Here is a 16,763-nt window from a genome sequence, read left to right as displayed (position 1 = left end):
CACCTCGCCCGGCTAGTTTTTTTTTTGTATTTTTTAGTAGAGACGGGGTTTCACTGTGTTAGCCAGGATGGTCTCGATCTCCTGACCTCGTGATCCGCCCGTCTCGGCCTCCCAAAGTGCTGGGATTACAGGCTTGAGCCACCGCGCCCGGCCATCAAGTCACTCTTTCACTAAAGCAACTCACACTAAAACAGCACAACAATTCTTCTTCTTCTTTTTTAACCGGTTTGAATACACTGTATACAATAGTTCTTGTCCGTTCCTAACCTATTTGGTTGTTAGAAGAGTACACATGATGTTGCATTGATGCATTCCATGGTGTTTTCTTAACACCATATTTGTGTTTGATGTACCTCAATAGCAAGACTAACTGCACTATATTTTAGATATTCCCAGGAGAGCTGAGGAAGGGAGAAAGGCCACCAGCAACACTCCCGGAGTACACGTGTGAGCCCTTCCCCGGCACCTTGATTTGGAGTAGTCTCAAATTTTATGTTGCGGTCTGTACTTTTCTAGGTGTTATATAACATTGCTTTCATGTATGCCAAGAAGGAGGAATGGAAAAAAGCTGAAGAACAGTTAGCATTGGCCACGAGCATGAAGTCTGAGCCCAGACATTCCAAAATCGACAAGGCCATGGAGTGTGTCTGGGTAAGCGTATTGGTGATGCAGGTGGGGAGAGGATTTCACTGGATTCTCATTTGTCTCAGAGGACATGCCATTGAGAAGCCATAAAAGTGGTGCTTTTACTTTCTGAGTCTGGGTAACACAGATGTTAGGGTATAGTTCCACTTACGATCTTGAATCTGTGCTGAGAACCTGAGGCCTAGAGTATGGGATGGCAGAGGCCTGGCAGCACACCGCCCTCGCAGTGGGGCTCCTGGGCAATGCAGAACAGGATACTGGATGCTGGAGCGGCACTGCACAGACTGTAAGCACTGAGAGGGCAGACACCATGTCTGCTGGATCACCACTGAGTCCTCACAGCCTGGCACAATGCTAGGCACGTAACAGCTCTCAGCAAAAATGTTTTGTTTTGTTTTGTTTTGTTTTGAGATGGAGTCTCGCTCTGTTGCCCAGCATGGAGTACAGTGGTGTGATCTCGGCTCACTGCAGCCTCCGCCTCCTGGGTTCAAGCAATTCTCCTGCCTCAGCCTCCTAAGTAGCTGGGATTACAGGTGCATGCCGCCATGCCTGGCTAATTTTTGTATTTTTAATAGAGATGGGGTTTTGCCATGTTGGCCACGCAGGTCTCGAACTGCTGACCTCCGGTGATCTGCCCACCTTGGCCTCCCAAAGTGTAGGAATTATAGGGGTGAGCCACCACGCCTGCCCACAAAATGTTTTGATTATGTGAATGAGTGATAAAAATTAGCCATCGTTCAAGCATATTTGTGAATAAGGCTAGCTTTAAATCCGATTTTTAAAACACAGAGAAGAGGACTCAAGTCAGTGTTTATATGCCTATCCTCGTCAGCAGACACTCATCCAAGGGAACACTGTTATGAGCCTCACTTAATCCCGGGCCAGCCTCGTCGCGGTGGTGCCGTCTACACCATTAGAGAACCCCACGGACACCACACAGAGAGGGAGAGGAGCAGTTCCTCTGGGAAAAGAGGGTGCTGGGCATATAGCAGCAAACAACGTCCACGTGGCCTCACAGCAGAAGGTGGTATTCAAACCAGGGGTTCCTACCTTAACACCCTAGAGCAATGACAACACTCATTTGGAAAAAGTGCTTCTATGTGGTTATCTCAATAAATTCTTGCATCTATTCGCTGAGGGAGGCAGGACAAGCATCGTCACCCCCATTTTCAGATAAGGAAATGCTACGTTTTCTGTGTTACAGAAGCAGAAGCTGTACGAGCCAGTGGTGATCCCTGTGGGCAGGCTGTTTCGACCAAATGAGAGACAAGTGGCTCAGCTGGCCAAGAAGGATTACCTAGGCAAGGCGACGGTAGGTGTCCCCTGAGTCTCCTGTGGCCTGGGCCATGTGGAGCAAGGTGGGAGGGACTCTTGAGAAGAGGGCAGCCTCCTTGTGGCTCTGTCCCTGGGATGGCAACAAGAGACTTGTTTATAGGACAGAGGTTTGGCTGAAAGATAGGCAACCACTTCTAGTTTATTTTCTCCAGGCTGCTCCCATTCCTCCCTTCCAGCTTGACCCTGGGTGAGAGCCATAGGGTTCCCCACAGGATGCTGAGTCTTGGGGACTGAGCCAGTGGAGGGAAAACACAGCCATGAGGAGCTCACTAAATGTGAAGAGAAGGCCAGGCAGGGTGGCTCATGCCTGTAATCCTAGCGCTTTGGGAGGCTGAAGTGGGAGGATCACTTGTGGCCAGGAGTTTGAGACCAGCCTAGCTAGTGGAGAGGCTGTGAGGCGAAAGGGTCACTTGAGCCCAGGAGTTCAAGGCTACAGTGAACTATGATTGCACCACTGTACTCTAGCCTGGGCAACAGAGTGAGACTCTGTTTCTAAATAATAAAAACAAATATGGAAAGAATATGTTGGGGAAAGAGATCAGCATGGGTTCCTCTTGGATTAATGCTCCTTGTAGTTCACGTGTTAGTGGGCTGAGGAGTGTTTCCCTACTTCCACAGCCCTGTGTTTAGACTATGTCTTAAATTGCACTTCTTCTAAATCCAGGTCTTGGCCGGGCGTCGTGGCTCACGCCTGTAATCCCAGCACTTTGGGAGGCCGAGGCAGGTGAATCATGAGGTCAGGAGTTCAAGACTAGGCTGGTCAACATGGTGATACCCCGTCTCTACTAAAAATACAAAATTAGCCAGGTGCTGCGGTGCATGCCTGTAGTCCCAGCTACTTGGGAGGCTGAGGCAGGAGAATCGCTTGAACCTGGAAGGCGGAGGCTGCAGTGAGCCGAGATTGCGCCACTGCACTCCAGCCTGGGCAACAGAGCATGACTCTGTCTCAAAACAAAACAAAACAAAACAAAAAACAAAAAAGGGTAATTTGACGTTACACAAATTGCACCTCAATAAAAACATTTGTTTTTAGAGAGGAGAAAGCAAGCCTCTGTTAGCAGGGGTTGGGTGAATACTCGTTTCCTCAGTTGCTGAAATCCTAATCCAGAGGATCAGGAATCTAATCCTCAGTTACTGTCCACGTCTGAAACCAGGCTCAAGTGAGAACCGGTCTAGGGCATGAGCAAGGAGGGAGAGCCAGAAGAATGGAAACCGTGCTGGCAGAGCCTCACACCCTCCTGTCCTTGATTTCAGGTTGTGGCGTCTGTAGTGGATCATGACAGTTTCTCTGGGTTTGCCCCTCTGCAACCACAGGTGAGGCAATCCTGACCTTCTCCATGGACCTAGGTCTCAAGAGCTTTCTGTGAAGCATTCGATTCGAGAGACTATGTGTGCTGAGCTGCCTTATTGAAAGGGCTCCTTCAAGTGGCCCTCAGTGCAGCTGAGGGATCTGCCTGCCCTCTCTCAGTCCTGGGTTCCATGGCTGGTAAGGAAATAAGGCAGTGTCAGGCTTCACCCCAAGTCCTCTGAAGCTAACTCTCCTGCCTCCCCACAAATGCCAGTCTTCACGTCTCTAAAGAGATCTGCTGATACTCTCTCTGAAGCCTCAACCATTCTCTCAGGAAGGTGAAACACAAGTTATGGAAGGCTTGTTAACAAAGCCTCTTCTTGAGTACGGGGCAAGTGGGGAACCCTGTGGGGCCTGGGTCTGAGGTTTGGGCTCTCCTGGCTCTACCCATCTGCTCATGTGCAGGCGTTTCCTTCGGGAACACAGGCAGGGCGCTGAGAGTGAACCTTTTTCTGTCCAAACTGGGCTTGGAGAGGTGGGCTCAGATGAACTGGATGACAGTGGATCTAGAAATGCAGACAGAGATTCCTTGCGAAGGGAAGAGGGGAAAACGCATTGAGGAAAATAGGAACTCTGTGGCAATGAAACTGTGATGGTGAAGAGCATTGGTCAGCACCAGCAGAGGGCGGGTTTTCTGAGCAGGGGCAGGTATGTTCCAGATCTAGATTCCTTGATCTCTTTCTTCACAATAAAGCTGATGAAAGCCTTGCTGAAGTCCCTTGAGCTTCAGTTCAGCCAGAGGCCATGAAGGGAACGCAGCCCAGGTCACTGGATCCCTTGGTATTCAGTGTAGAACAGGGGAGGAGATTCTTGCCCAGTCAGTGGAATCCTGTGTCAATTTTAAATACTCAGAAGTGGCCAGGCGCAGTGGCTCATGCCTGTAATCCCATCATTTTTGGGAGGTTGAGGTGAGCAGATCACTTGAGGCCAGGAATTCCAGACCAGTCTGGCCAACATGGTGAAACTCCCATCCCTACTAAAAATACAAAAATTAGCAGGGTGTGGTGGCACATGCCTGTAATTCCAGCAACATGGGATGCTGAGGCAGGAGAATCACTTGAACGAGGGAGGCAGAAGTTGCAGTGAGCCAAGATCACACAACTGCACTCCAGCCTGGGCGACAGAGTGAAACTCTATCTCAAAAAAAAAAAAAAAATTTTTTTTAATTAATTTTAAAATACTTAGAAGTGTCATGTGACATAGTAGACATTAATTACAGAACAGAGCTTCTGGAAACTCTCCTGGGAAAAGGACAGAGCTCAAGGTCAAAGCATTCTTGTGACACCATGTTGCTGTGTGACTGCTAACCTCCAGAAACTAGCTCTGGCTCAAAATGAATTGCTGCGCTAGTGAAACCTACACCTGGGGAGCTAGTGGGAGGTGTTATTTCCCAGTGTTTAGTCAGGGTGACTGTGCCCCCTTCCTAGACAGTGTTCCCATCAGTCAGAAATGCATTATTTGACGTTTTGGTCTGGAAGAATGCTCAAATTACCATTAGCCATTTGTTGTCTCTCCCCTGCTTTCCCTCATTGCCTTTTCCATTTTCACTTCTCCTGAATATTCAATAGGCAGCTGAGCCTCCACCCAGACCGAAAACCCCAGAGATCTTCAGGTAAGTTAGATTTAAATCCATATGCAGAATATCTAAGCTCCAAGCCTGAACCGATGGCAAGAGAGGGAGGGAAGAAGATGAAGCTGGGGTCAGAGTCTAAATCCTGTGGAATTTTCTAGAATGTCAGGTTTCTTCTAGAATGTCAGGCTTGAAAGGAATGTTTAGAAGAATGTCTTCTAGAATGTCAGGCTAGAAAGGAATGACATGTGGGGATGGGAGTCTTGACCGAGGTGGAGCTGGCCATCAGGGCCTGGCTGCAGATACATGGTTCCCAATGGCCCTCTGTCCACGTGCACAGCCAACCACATGGCAAGGGGTTGTTGCTGAGGGGCAGTGGTGTCCTGTGGAACATAGCTACCCTGGGGACCAGGATGCTGACCTCACGTTGGAGATCAGTTTCGCATTGGCTGCGGTCCCCTCTGATGGGGGCAGGCCAGAGCTCTCCGGAGTCAGGAATGTAGAATGGCATCCTTTTTCCTGTGTAGGCGTTTTCCACTCCCTATCGGCACATGCTTTCTGAAGAAGTAAAGAGGAAGGACTCAAGAAAAGGAAGTCCTTCTTCTGTAAGATGAAAAACAAAGGGTGTCATAACCTACAGCTTTCTTAAGAATTATCTCGAAGTGATGAAGCAAGCCTGGTCCTCCCACCCAAAAAGGAGGTTTTAAAAAGTGATTGCCCAGGCGTGGTGGCTCATGCCTATAATCCCAGCACTTTGGGAGACCGGGGTGGGCGGATCACTTGAGATCAGGAGTTCGAGACCAGCCGGGCCAATGTGGCAAAACCCCATCTCTACTAAAAATACAAAAATTAGCTGAGTGTGGTGATGCGTGCCTGTAATCCCAGCTACTCGGGAGGCTGAGGCAGGAGACTCACTTGCACCTGGGAGGTGGAGGTTGCAGTGAGCCAAGATCACGTCGCTGCACTCCAGCCGAGGCAACAGACCAAGATTCCGTCTCAAAAAATAAAAATAAAACTAAAAAGTGACAAAAGTACCAAAGCAACTACAAAAATGAGGGGCTGGATGAGCTCATTCCTAAGCTCCCTGTCAGCTGCAAGGGCCTGTATTCCCTACAGGAATAGCCTGGAATAGTCTGGAAACAAGGAAGGGCTGAGGGGAAAGTAACAGAGTGGGGAGTAAAGGGAGGGAAGCCTGAAACCTGAACACCAACCTCTCAATCACACGTTCCAAAGTGACGCCAATCAGAGCCTCAGAGCCTAAAAGCATGAAGTCAGACTTAAGGGAACCGACACTGCACCACAGCAGCTGGGCAGTCTCAGAGCCCTCTATGTGCCTCCCTCACGCTCCCTGTCACCTACCCTGCTCACCGTCTCCCTACCCTGGCCTAACACTGGCTCTAGGTGGTTTCTCCTTCCTCCTCTCCCACCAGTCCTTCTGGCCCAGCTGGCTCTCACTTGACTTCCGCTTTGTGCTGTTGCCCTGACCACAGTCACCTGATCCACCCCAGCCCAGCCTTGGGAGCTGGCCAAGATGACCCAGCCAGGGACCTTCCTCCTCAGAGGGGAAGGGAGGGCAAGGATTGTAAGTCCTCACTAGTGTGTGGGGTTTTTGCTTTTATTCTTGCCCCTCTGCATATATGGTTATGAGCAGGTGTACACCAGTTTCTTACCGAGACCTCTCGGGAGCCCAGGCAGGCTCAGCGTCACCTCGGCATTTGCAGTTAGATGTGGAGTTAGAGCCAGGCTGGAGCCAAGTCCCTGGCTCCAAGTTCACTGTGTTTGCGCCACGGCACTGTGTGAGGGGATGTGGGCTGGATCTTGCGTCTACCCTCTGCAGGGCTCTGGAAGGGGAGGCTCACCGTGTGCTGTTCGGGTTTGTGCCTGAGACACAAGAAGAGCTCCAGGTCATGCCAGGGAACATTGTCTTTGTCCTGAAGAAGGGCAATGATAACTGGGCCACCGTCATGTTCAACGGGCAGGTATGCAGAGGATCAGGGAGTGGTGCGATGGGCGTGGGATCCTGGCAGCAAATGCAGTCTTTCTGTGGAGCAGTATCTGCTGCCTTCTTTGCAGACCGATCAAGTTCTTTTGTCTGTTCGTCCTCCCTTCCCCAGGACTCTGGGCTGTTCTGTGGTGTGGGTACTGATGAGCGCATCTTTATTTTTTCCTTTCTGATTCTGTGGTGCTGCACTGCAGAAGGGGCTTGTTCCCTGCAACTACCTTGAACCAGTTGAGCTGCGGATCCACCCTCAGCAGCAGCCCCAGGTAATGTGATGTCAAGGCCTGACCCATTTCCTCTCACCATTTAGAGATCTCTCCCTGGAGGGGAGAAGAGCCGTGTAAAAGAGGTACTGTCGGGACCCCTGGAGAAAGACTCACTAGTCTTGAGCCCGCCTTGAGATGGCACCAGCTGCCCAGAGCTGAACCTGGGAATGAGGGGAAAAAAGGCCAGGTGTGCTAAGTTGGAGGCATCTGTAGGTCCCATTGGGCCCCCCACCTCCGTGACTCTTCCTGGTCAGAAGTGACTTGGGAAGCAAAGCCTACAGTGTATGAGGGGGTTAGGTCTTCCCAGGTGTGTCTGCTTCACCTGGAAGAATAGTCAATGTGTTGGCTGGTACAATGCCATTAGAAATAAAATGAGGCCAGGTGCAGTTGCTCATGCCTGTAATCCTAGCACTTTGGGAGGCTGAGGTGAGAGGATCACTTGAACTCAGGAGTTCGAGACCAGCCTGGGCAAAATAGAGAGATGCCACCTCTATACAAATAAAAATAATAAAATGAGATCTGCCTTAGAGCTTTGAATCAGAGTGGGCCTTGCCAGCCACTGCTTCTAAACTGCTGCTACTCCCTTCCTCACATTTCAAAAGTTTTGTCCTTCTGCCAGGCCTAGAGAGCTGTCTTTATCAGATCTGAGCATCCCTGTAAGTGACTCAATGGCAGTGGGGCCTGTCTCTCTCTAGACTGTGCAACCAGTTGTATACGAGCTCAGCCCTCCCTGGTCAGAGTCACCCTATCCAGATGCTTTGAAAAGCTTCAAATGCCATGCAAACGAGAAGTGGAATTTTTCCTTTCTCAATGCCCTCTGCAGTGGAGACAGGAGCTCAGTCCCCTCCATGCCCAGTGGATTTCCAATATGGCTGAAAGAGATGCTAAAGCGGCAAGGGCCTTTTAGCGGGTTAGGATTCTTCTTTCTGCTATGATTTTCATTTTCATAAGGCCAACCTTGCCTCCTCTTTTGGCCAGCATTTCCTTCGTCTTCCCCAAATGTCACTACCATTCCAACTTTTAGGGAGTTATTTGCACCTGGCTCCTTTTCATGGGGTCTCTGTAGGGGCGTCTCCCCACATCCACCCCTGCCTGGGAACTTTGAATGAAGGTTCTGACCATCACTCCCTGTTGCCTTCAGGAGGAAAGCTCTCCGGAGTCCGACATCCCAGCTCCTCCTAGTTCCAAAGCCCCTGGAAGACCCCAGTTGTCACCAGGTGAGTGGCCCTGGAGCAACACCCTAGGTCTGGGCACAGGAGCATGCCAGGCTGCTTCCTGAGTTCCTCTCCCCGCCTTCCAGGAAATTCTGGTTTCTTCTTCTCCCAATATGCCACTCAGCTAATGACCACGCAGCTCCAGAACCCTCCTTTCCTGCACCACCCACCCACCCCAAACATGAAATCAGTGCCCTGTCTCCCTGCCTTCTGCAGAACACTCATGGGGCCTGGGTGAATGCAGCTGGTTCCTGAGTGACTCACGTAGTCACCAAACCCCTTGATCGTTAGGTACTGAAACCATATCTCAGGAAGAAAAATTGAAGTAACTATACATGCTTACCTCAGAGGGGCATGGAGTGGCTGTTTTCAAATGTCTGAGGCACTGTATCTGGAAAAGAAATCGCTCTGTGGAGCCCTGAGACTGAACAGAGAACCAGTGGGCAGATGTGAAACGGAAACGTTCTCTCCGAAAGGCTGTTTCCTAGTGTGGAGAGGGCTGGCTTGGGAAGTGATGGGCTTTTTATCACTTACGCACTTGAAGCCGATTCTGGATAAGTGCTTGGTAGAGACGCACAGAGTGAGCGGCTGGCCGGATTCTAGATCAGTGACTGCCACACGCGCCTGATCATCAGAATCACTCGGCATGCCCTTCCCCCATTTTTATTTTGAAAAATGTCCAACCTACAGAAAAGTTGACAGTAGAATACAGTAAACATCAGAATATCTTTCACTTAGACTCACCAATTGTTAACATTTTGCACCATGAACTCGCCCTGCTCCATTCTATTTTTTTCCCCTGAGCTAGTTGAAAAAAAGTTACAGACTCGTGACACTTCACCCTATACAGCTGCAAAAACACAGTCTCCTGCATAATCACAATAGAATCACGGTATCTAGGACACTAAACATTCGTATGATAACATTATATAATGCATATTCCATATTCAAATTTCTCCCATTGCTCCTGCTCAATGTCCTTGACAGCTTTTTTGTTGTTATCTTTTGTGTAGAGGCTCATCAAGGATCACATATAAACCTAGGAAGATTTTGTGAATACAGGGTCCTAGGCTTCGGGCTCTGATTTTTTAGGACTGGAATGGGGCTCAGGAATTTGTATTTTAGAAAAAACTTCCCATGTGATTGTAATGATCAGCTAGGTTTGAGATCAGTGGTCTTTTCTGTCATGTACCCGCTATGGTAAATATCTTCGTGCATGCTTCTCTTACATCAATTATATTAGATTAATATATTAAATTAATAAACTTTAGGAAACATACACAAAAATAAAGAATAAGATGAGGATCAGTGGTTCTAATAGTTCTTCCTGTGGCCTCTGGCTCACCTTGCACTCCTGATTTTCATTGTTTTGGATCCTGTGGGTTTAATTGACCTTCGGGATCCCCGCTAACCTTGTGGATTGGTGAGGATACGCTGGTCCTTTGATAATTACCTATAGGCTCCCTAGAAGCAGAGACCGAGTTTGTTCATGTGTTCATGACCTTCATGCTTCCCCAAGGTGAGACTTCCCCACAGTTTACTAAGGTTAATAATTGCCCCACAGATTAAAGGGTAAGAGGTTGGGGGCCCTATTTGAAGAGGTTTCATCTGTGTGTAGCAGGGGCTGGCTAAGCGTGTTCATTCACCATCTTCTTTTGTTTTACTCCCTACTTTTTCCATTCAGGTCAGAAACAAAAAGAAGAGCCTAAGGTAACATTTTTCCCTCGTACTGTTTCAAGTGGTAGAAGATGGGATGGCTTGGGCTATCGACCACAGACGTGTCTGTCTGGGTTATAGCAAGAGCCCCAGTGGAAGGGTCGAACCAGTTGCTACCTTACAGGGTCCATGGGCTAGGGACCCTCTTGACAGCCTCCTCCACTATCATGTACACACTTCCTACTACCCAAGCTAGTGGGCCAGATCTTGCTCAGTAGGAATTCCTGTCCAAGCAAGGGTGGGGCTAAACGACCTCTGAAGGCCCTTTTGGCTACTATGAAACCAGTTACTTATTGGCCTCTCCCCTGCTGCATGGGGTACCCCCTGTGCCAAATCACCAAGCCTCAGTGATACAGGATGTTGAGAGAAAGCCTCAGACACTCAGGAGTTCCCTTTGCTTCCTCCCCACTCAGGAAGTGAAGCTCAGCGTTCCCATGCCCTACACACTCAAGGTGCACTACAAGTATACGGTAGTCATGGAGACTCAGCCTGGACTCCCCTACAGCCAGGTCCGGGACATGGTGTCTAAGAAACTGGAGCTCCGGCTGGAACACACTAAGCTGAGGTGAGTTCCATGCAGGCAGCTGTGAGGGGAACAGTGGGGACCTTGTGCTGGCCTGGAGGAGGGAAGAGGAGGATGGTTTTTGTATGATGTTCTTTGACTGGATTCTTACTCATTATCTCCACCCAGCTATCGGCCTCGAGACAGCAATGAGCTGGTGCCCCTTTCAGAAGACAACATGAAGGATGCCTGGGGCCAGGTGAAAAACTACTGTCTGACTCTGTGGTGTGAGAACACAGTGGTGAGTGCAGTGAAGGGCATCTAAAGTTCCATTTCCACTGAGCCACTTCCTCAACAATTTGACATTTATCAAGCCCCTTCTGTGTACCAGGCACGATGTGTGGTTTTGGGGATATGGTGGGTAACAAGTCACAGCTCTGCCTCCCTTTTACCTGCATCCTCACCCCATTTGCAGCAGGGAGAGGGTTTCTCACAAGAGAAAAGCAGGCCCAGCAGGGCAGGAGCTCACAGAAAGCCTCCTGCCCCTCCATTGGCTCCGTGCCTGACTGTGTCAAACATCCCATCCATCACTGTCAAACAAGGTTGGAATGAAGTCATAGCTTAAGGCTCAGCTCATAGCCATTCTTCACCTTCTTTTCTTTTCTTTTTCTTCCTTTCTTCCTTCCCTCCCTCCCTTCCTTCTTTTCCTCCATCCCTCCCTCCATACCTCCCTTCCCTCCCTTTTCTTTTTCTCTTTCTTCTCTTTCTTCTTTTTCTTTTTCCTTCCTTCCTTCCCTCTTTTTTTTCTTTCTCTTTTTTCTTTCTCTTTCTTTCCTTTTCTTCTCTCCTCCCTTTTCTTTTTTTCTTTTTCTCTTTTGCATTGCTTGCTCTCTCTGTCTCTCTCTTTCATCTTGCTCTGTCACCCAGGCTGGAGTGCAGTGGCACAATCACAGCTCACTGCAACCTCCGCCTCCCAGGCTCAAGCAGTCCTCCCACCTCAGCCTCCCGAGTAGCTGGAACTACAGATGTGCACCACCACACACAGCTACTTTTTAAAATGTTTTGTTTACAGTATATATAGTCTCACTATACTTCCCAGGCTGGTCTCAAACTCCTGGGCTCAAGCAATCCTCCCACCTTAGCCTCCCAAGGTGTTAGGACTGCAGGTGTGAGCCACTGCACCTGGCCAACCTTCTCAAGTTAACATGAGGAAGAACACTTTCACACGAGGGTGAAAGAAAGTAGCATTTATTTCACCAAGAGATAATTTGGGTAACACCTTATTAACAGCAAGTATCTACTGAGAACTTCCCATGTGTCAGATACTGTGCAAAGTGCATTTTTTTTTTTTTTTTTTGAGATGGAGTCTTGCTCTATCGCCCAGGCTAGAGTGCAGTGGCTTGATCTTGGCTCACTGTAACCTCCGCCTCCCGGGTTCAAGCAATTCTCTGCCTCAGCCTCCCGAGTAGCTGGGATTACAGGTGTCCGCCATCACTCCTGGCTAATTTTTATATTTTTAGTAGAGACAGGGTTTCACCATCTTGGCCAGGCTGGTCTCGAACTCCTCACCTCGTGATCCACTTGCCTTGGCCTCCCAAAGTGCTGGGATTACAGGCATGAGCCAATGTGCCCAGCTGCAAAGTGCATTCTGTGTGTTAGTTCTTACAATCTTCATAACTCTGTGAGGTAGATATTATTTTCTCATTTTATAATTTAGGAAACAAGGCAAAGAGAGGTCACGCAACTTGACCAAGATTAAATAGCTGGTTAGTAGTGGAGTCGGACTCAAGCAGATGTTTTGATTCCAGAGCCTGCCTCTATTCCTAACTACCCTGCTGTACTGATGGTTCCAGGACACGTTATCTTATTAGCCTGAGGTCTTATTAGCCTGAAGTCTGACTTCCAAGTAAGAACAATGGGAGTCAGGTGAAAAGTTAGAGGCTAGAAGCATTAATAGAAGCAACAAGGTAACACTCCAACTCTGTCTCTTGGTCTTCAGGGGAAAAAACTGTCATTTCTTTTTATTGTTGACATTAATTCCCTCCCCCAACTCTAGACCCAGAAAACCACCCATCTGCCTTCTGTAAATATACTTTTTCCTTTTACATAATTTCATGCAAGTGGATTGTATAGTGCGTGTTTAGTCTTTTTGTTTCACTGGTCTCATCCTTTTGATTGCTAAATGGTACTCCACTGTATGGATACTCCATTCCGTGCATCTGTTCACCTGCTGGTGGACATTTGGGTTGTCTGCTAGTGACATTCTTCAACAAACACTTGCTGAGCGCCTAGGGCTCTGTAGATAGGCAGGCACATGAAGCCTCATGTTGTGTAAACTGATGGGGGTTCACAAATGGACGTACTGTGTTATGGAAGCACGTGGTATACTATCTAACCCAGAAATGCTGGAGGGAAGTGGAACAGGTAGGAGTTGTCTTCCTGAAGAAAATGCTGCTGAGATCATCTTGAAGCTTCACCGTAAAACAATAAATAAGAAATTAGTGAGGTAGAGGAGGAAAGGATGCATTTTACAGATGGAAAGGAACACCATAGAAGTCAGCATAGTGGGTAAAGGGGCTCAGTGTTACTACTGAGGATGCAATGGGGAGAGTGGTGGGAGACGGGCTGGAAAGGCAACATATCATGGAAGGCCTTGTACACTAGGATGCTGCTGTGAGCAGGGAAGAAAGTCAGGTCTTGCTTTGAAAGAATGGTTATGAGGTATATGAGCAAGGCAGGGACTGAGCTAGGCTAGCCAGTTCTTCCCGACGAACCAGCTCCCATCCAGTCCTGAGGCTGGAGAGAGCTCCAGATACAGCATTAATGAGGCCAGTCTCCACTGACCAAAGCTGTTAATTAGGGCTGTTTCAAAAGTTTCAGCTCTCCTATTCACCTCACCTGTTTTTCTGACTTTGCATTTTTAGGCTGTTGCATTTGCAGTTACACTGGTGCGGGGAGTATCATATGAAACAGTTCACACATGAATCCTTGGGAAAGTTACCATTTTCTACCTACAAGTGGATTTGGAGATGGTAGAAATGAGCAAGTGGGAAAGCTATTCTGGCTCATCCAGGCCCAGAGCCACAGTAGGAGGCAGAGTCCTTCCTGCAAACCTCACCCTCGCAGCTGGGCTGAGGCTTCTGTTTAAAGCAAGGGGTTCTTTGCTAGATTCTCACTCAAATCAGAGACAAATGTTTGCTGGAAAAGAAAAAAAAAGTGGGAGAGGAAGAGTGAAAGAGAACGAGCCTAGAAAGGGGCAGTGTATAAACCTGTTTTAAGGTATCTTCCCCGGTCAGAAAATTGCCTTCAGGAAATACGGCCACTGGGGATGAGACTCCCTGGTGTCTCTGGCTGAGACAAAAGGCCCCAGGACCTGGGGTAAGAGTGAGTGTGAGTGTAAGGGGTCTCTTGGAAGTCTGAAAGGTCACTCTAGGTTTTCCACCTGTCTTTGGATTAACCCCTTCAGCATCTTTTTTAAAAGATTCTTCCTAGAAGGAGTTTTGCTCTAAATGTGAACTACTTCACTTAAACTTTTTTTTAATTAAAAATTTTTCCTTTGACAGGAGCTTCAATCTATTTGGTGGCTACATGTAGCCAACCCTCTTAAAACTCCCAACAATCTTTCTGCAATTTAATCCAGGCTCAGGAGTCACTGTTGAATGTTCTTTATCACTATCCATTATTCTTGGAGGCAGCAAGGCAGGTTTTCACTAGCTAGGAAAAAGAAAACGGGCGCAGTGGCTCATGCCTGTAACCCCAACACTTTGGGAGGCTGAGGCAACATGGCGAAACCCCGTCTCTACTGAAAATACAAAAATTAGCTGGGTGTGGTGGTGCACACCTGTAGTCCCAGCTACTTGGGAGGCTGAGGCAGAATTGCTTGAACCCAGGAGGCAGAGGTTACAGTGAGCTGATATCGCACGACTGCACTCCAGTCTGGGTGACAGAGTGAGATTCTGTCTAAAAAAAAAAGAGGCCTGGTGTGGTGGCTCACGCCTGAAATCCTAGCACTTTGAGAGGCTGAGGTGGGCCAGATCACCTGAGGTCAGGAGTTTAAGACCAGCCTGGGCAACATGGTGAAACTCCATCTCTACTAAAAATACAAAAAAAAAAAAAAAGAAAAGAAAATGAACTACCATTTATTAAGCATCTACTCTATGCTGGAACACTTACCATTAACCAAGTCTAAATATTTTTACATATTTAGAAGAGTACTGCCACAGAGTAAGTGTTCACTAAATGCCAACTACTATTATTCTACGCCATCTCATTGAATTCTTCTAGCCTCAATTTCAGGTGAGGTAACTGAGGTTCTGAGAAGTTACACTGCTTGCTTAGGGACACAGAGCTGGTAAGCAGTGGAGGTGGGACACAAACCTTGGTCTGTGGACTCTCTAGGGCCATTTCCACCTCATTGTACTGCCTCTCAACAAAGACAATATACCAAGGTTCAACAAACAGCATTGAGAAGCTAGAACTTGTAACACTCGGTATATACAAGCCTAGCAGCATTTCTAATGTTGATTTGTTAAATTCTATGATTTACATCTCTAGAAACTGCATCCTTCTCCTTCATTTGTGAAACAAAAGTGACCATAATGTGGAAGAAGTCTAAGACCAGAAGTCTAAGATGTATAAGAAATGCTGTTACAGATAAAAGAAGTATGGCATTGTGTAGTGGTTTTCGAACTTTAGCAAGTATCAGAACTCCCTAGAGGACTTAAAATACAGATTGCGGCTGAGGCGGGTGGATCATGAGGTCAGCAGATCGAGACCATCCCGGCTAACACGGTGAAACCCCATCTCTACTGGAAATACAAAAAAAAAAAAAAAAAAAAAAAAAATTAGCTGGGCGTGGTGGCGGGCGCCTGTAGTCCCAGCTACTCGGAAGACTGAGGCAGGAGAATGGTGTGAACCCGGGAGGCAGAGCTTGCAGTGAGCCAAGACCACACCACTGCACTCCAGCCTGGGCGACAGAGCAAGACTCTGTCTCAAAAAAAAAAAAAAAAAAAAAAAAAAATTACAGATTGCAGGATTCACCTTCAGGGAGTTTCTGATTTAGTAGTTTTGGGATGGAGTTGAGCTGCGGGTATACAGGCCTGAGCTCTGCCTCCTGTCAGATCAGCAGCAGCATTAGATTCTCATAGGAGTGCGAACCCTATTGTGAACTCTGCATGTGAGGGATCTAGGTTGCACGTTCTGTATGAGAATCTAATGCCCGATTATCTGAGGTGGAACAATTTCATTCTGAAACCACCCTCACCGCCACCCACCACCCACCACCGTTCATCTAAAAACTGTCTTCCATGAAACTGGTCCCTGGTGCCAAAAAGGTTGGGGACCGATTTACCCAACATCCAGTATTCACAAAGAGCATATAAGCTCTACACAAGGCACTGATCACAAACTTTATGAGTTTATATCCCAGGTTCTACTTTGACATTTCGCTGTTTCCTTTAGTGATGCTCAATGTTCATTTGGCAGGAAAATGGGAAAATTAACAGGCCCTTTATTATTTCAGGGTGACCAAGGCTTTCCAGATGAACCCAAGGAAAGTGAAAAAGCTGATGCTAATAACCAGACAACAGATCCGCAGCTTAAGAAAGGCAGCCAAGTGGAGGCACTCTTCAGTTATGAGGCTACCCAACCAGAGGACCTGGAGTTTCAGGAAGGGGATATAATCCTGGTGCTATCAAAGGGTAAGTGCTACTCCAAGATTATAGAAACAAATTAACATGTTAGCAGAAACAAGGTCAAGGGCAGAGAGAAGAAAACATCAATAATCTACAAACAAAACTTTAGCCAGTGTTTTCAACCTGCTTCCTAGCATCTAGCTGGAGGGAGCAAAGCTGAGCACTCAAACTTTCCCTGTCTATTGTTCTAATAGCCAGGAAAGCAACAAGAAGCTGAGTTTTTTTTTTTTTTTTTTTTTTTTTTTTTTTTTTTTTTTGAGAGTCCCCCTCTGTCGCCCAGGCTGGAGTGCAGTGGCACAATCTCAGCTCACTGCAACCTCCCCCTCCTGGGTTCAAGCGATTCTCCTGCCTCAGCCTCCTGAGTAGCTGGGATTACAGGCGCCTACCACCATGCCTAGCTAATTTTTGTGTTTTTAGTAGAGATGGGGTTTTGCCATGTTGACCAGGCTGGTCTCAAACTTCTGGCCTCAAGTGA

At 47.8% G+C, this 16,763-nt stretch overlaps 1 protein-coding gene across 4 annotated transcripts in view; it reads left to right on the top strand.

The window, feature by feature from the left end:
- NCF2 (neutrophil cytosolic factor 2) overlaps positions 1-16,763 on the top strand; it is a 36,990-nt gene that overhangs the window by 16,142 nt on the left and 4,085 nt on the right. For all 4 annotated transcript variants that reach the window (XM_078001389.1, XM_078001390.1, XM_078001391.1 and 1 more), the window contains 11 exons: positions 517-651; positions 1,850-1,957; positions 3,235-3,294; positions 4,897-4,940; positions 6,736-6,877; positions 7,095-7,163; positions 8,305-8,380; positions 10,062-10,087; positions 10,507-10,658; positions 10,785-10,896; positions 16,117-16,294. In XM_078001389.1, coding sequence (XP_077857515.1) covers positions 517-651; positions 1,850-1,957; positions 3,235-3,294; positions 4,897-4,940; positions 6,736-6,877; positions 7,095-7,163; positions 8,305-8,380; positions 10,062-10,087; positions 10,507-10,658; positions 10,785-10,896; positions 16,117-16,294 — 1,102 coding nt within the window. The remainder of the gene's footprint in view (positions 1-516; positions 652-1,849; positions 1,958-3,234; positions 3,295-4,896; positions 4,941-6,735; positions 6,878-7,094; positions 7,164-8,304; positions 8,381-10,061; positions 10,088-10,506; positions 10,659-10,784; positions 10,897-16,116; positions 16,295-16,763) is intronic.

The sequence above is a fragment of the Macaca mulatta genome, chromosome 1 (assembly GCF_049350105.2).
Source record: "Macaca mulatta isolate MMU2019108-1 chromosome 1, T2T-MMU8v2.0, whole genome shotgun sequence".
Classification (NCBI taxonomy): Eukaryota; Metazoa; Chordata; class Mammalia; order Primates; family Cercopithecidae; genus Macaca; species Macaca mulatta.
The sequence above is the reverse complement of the archived record's forward strand: the minus strand, read 5'-3'. Positions and strand labels throughout refer to the sequence as shown.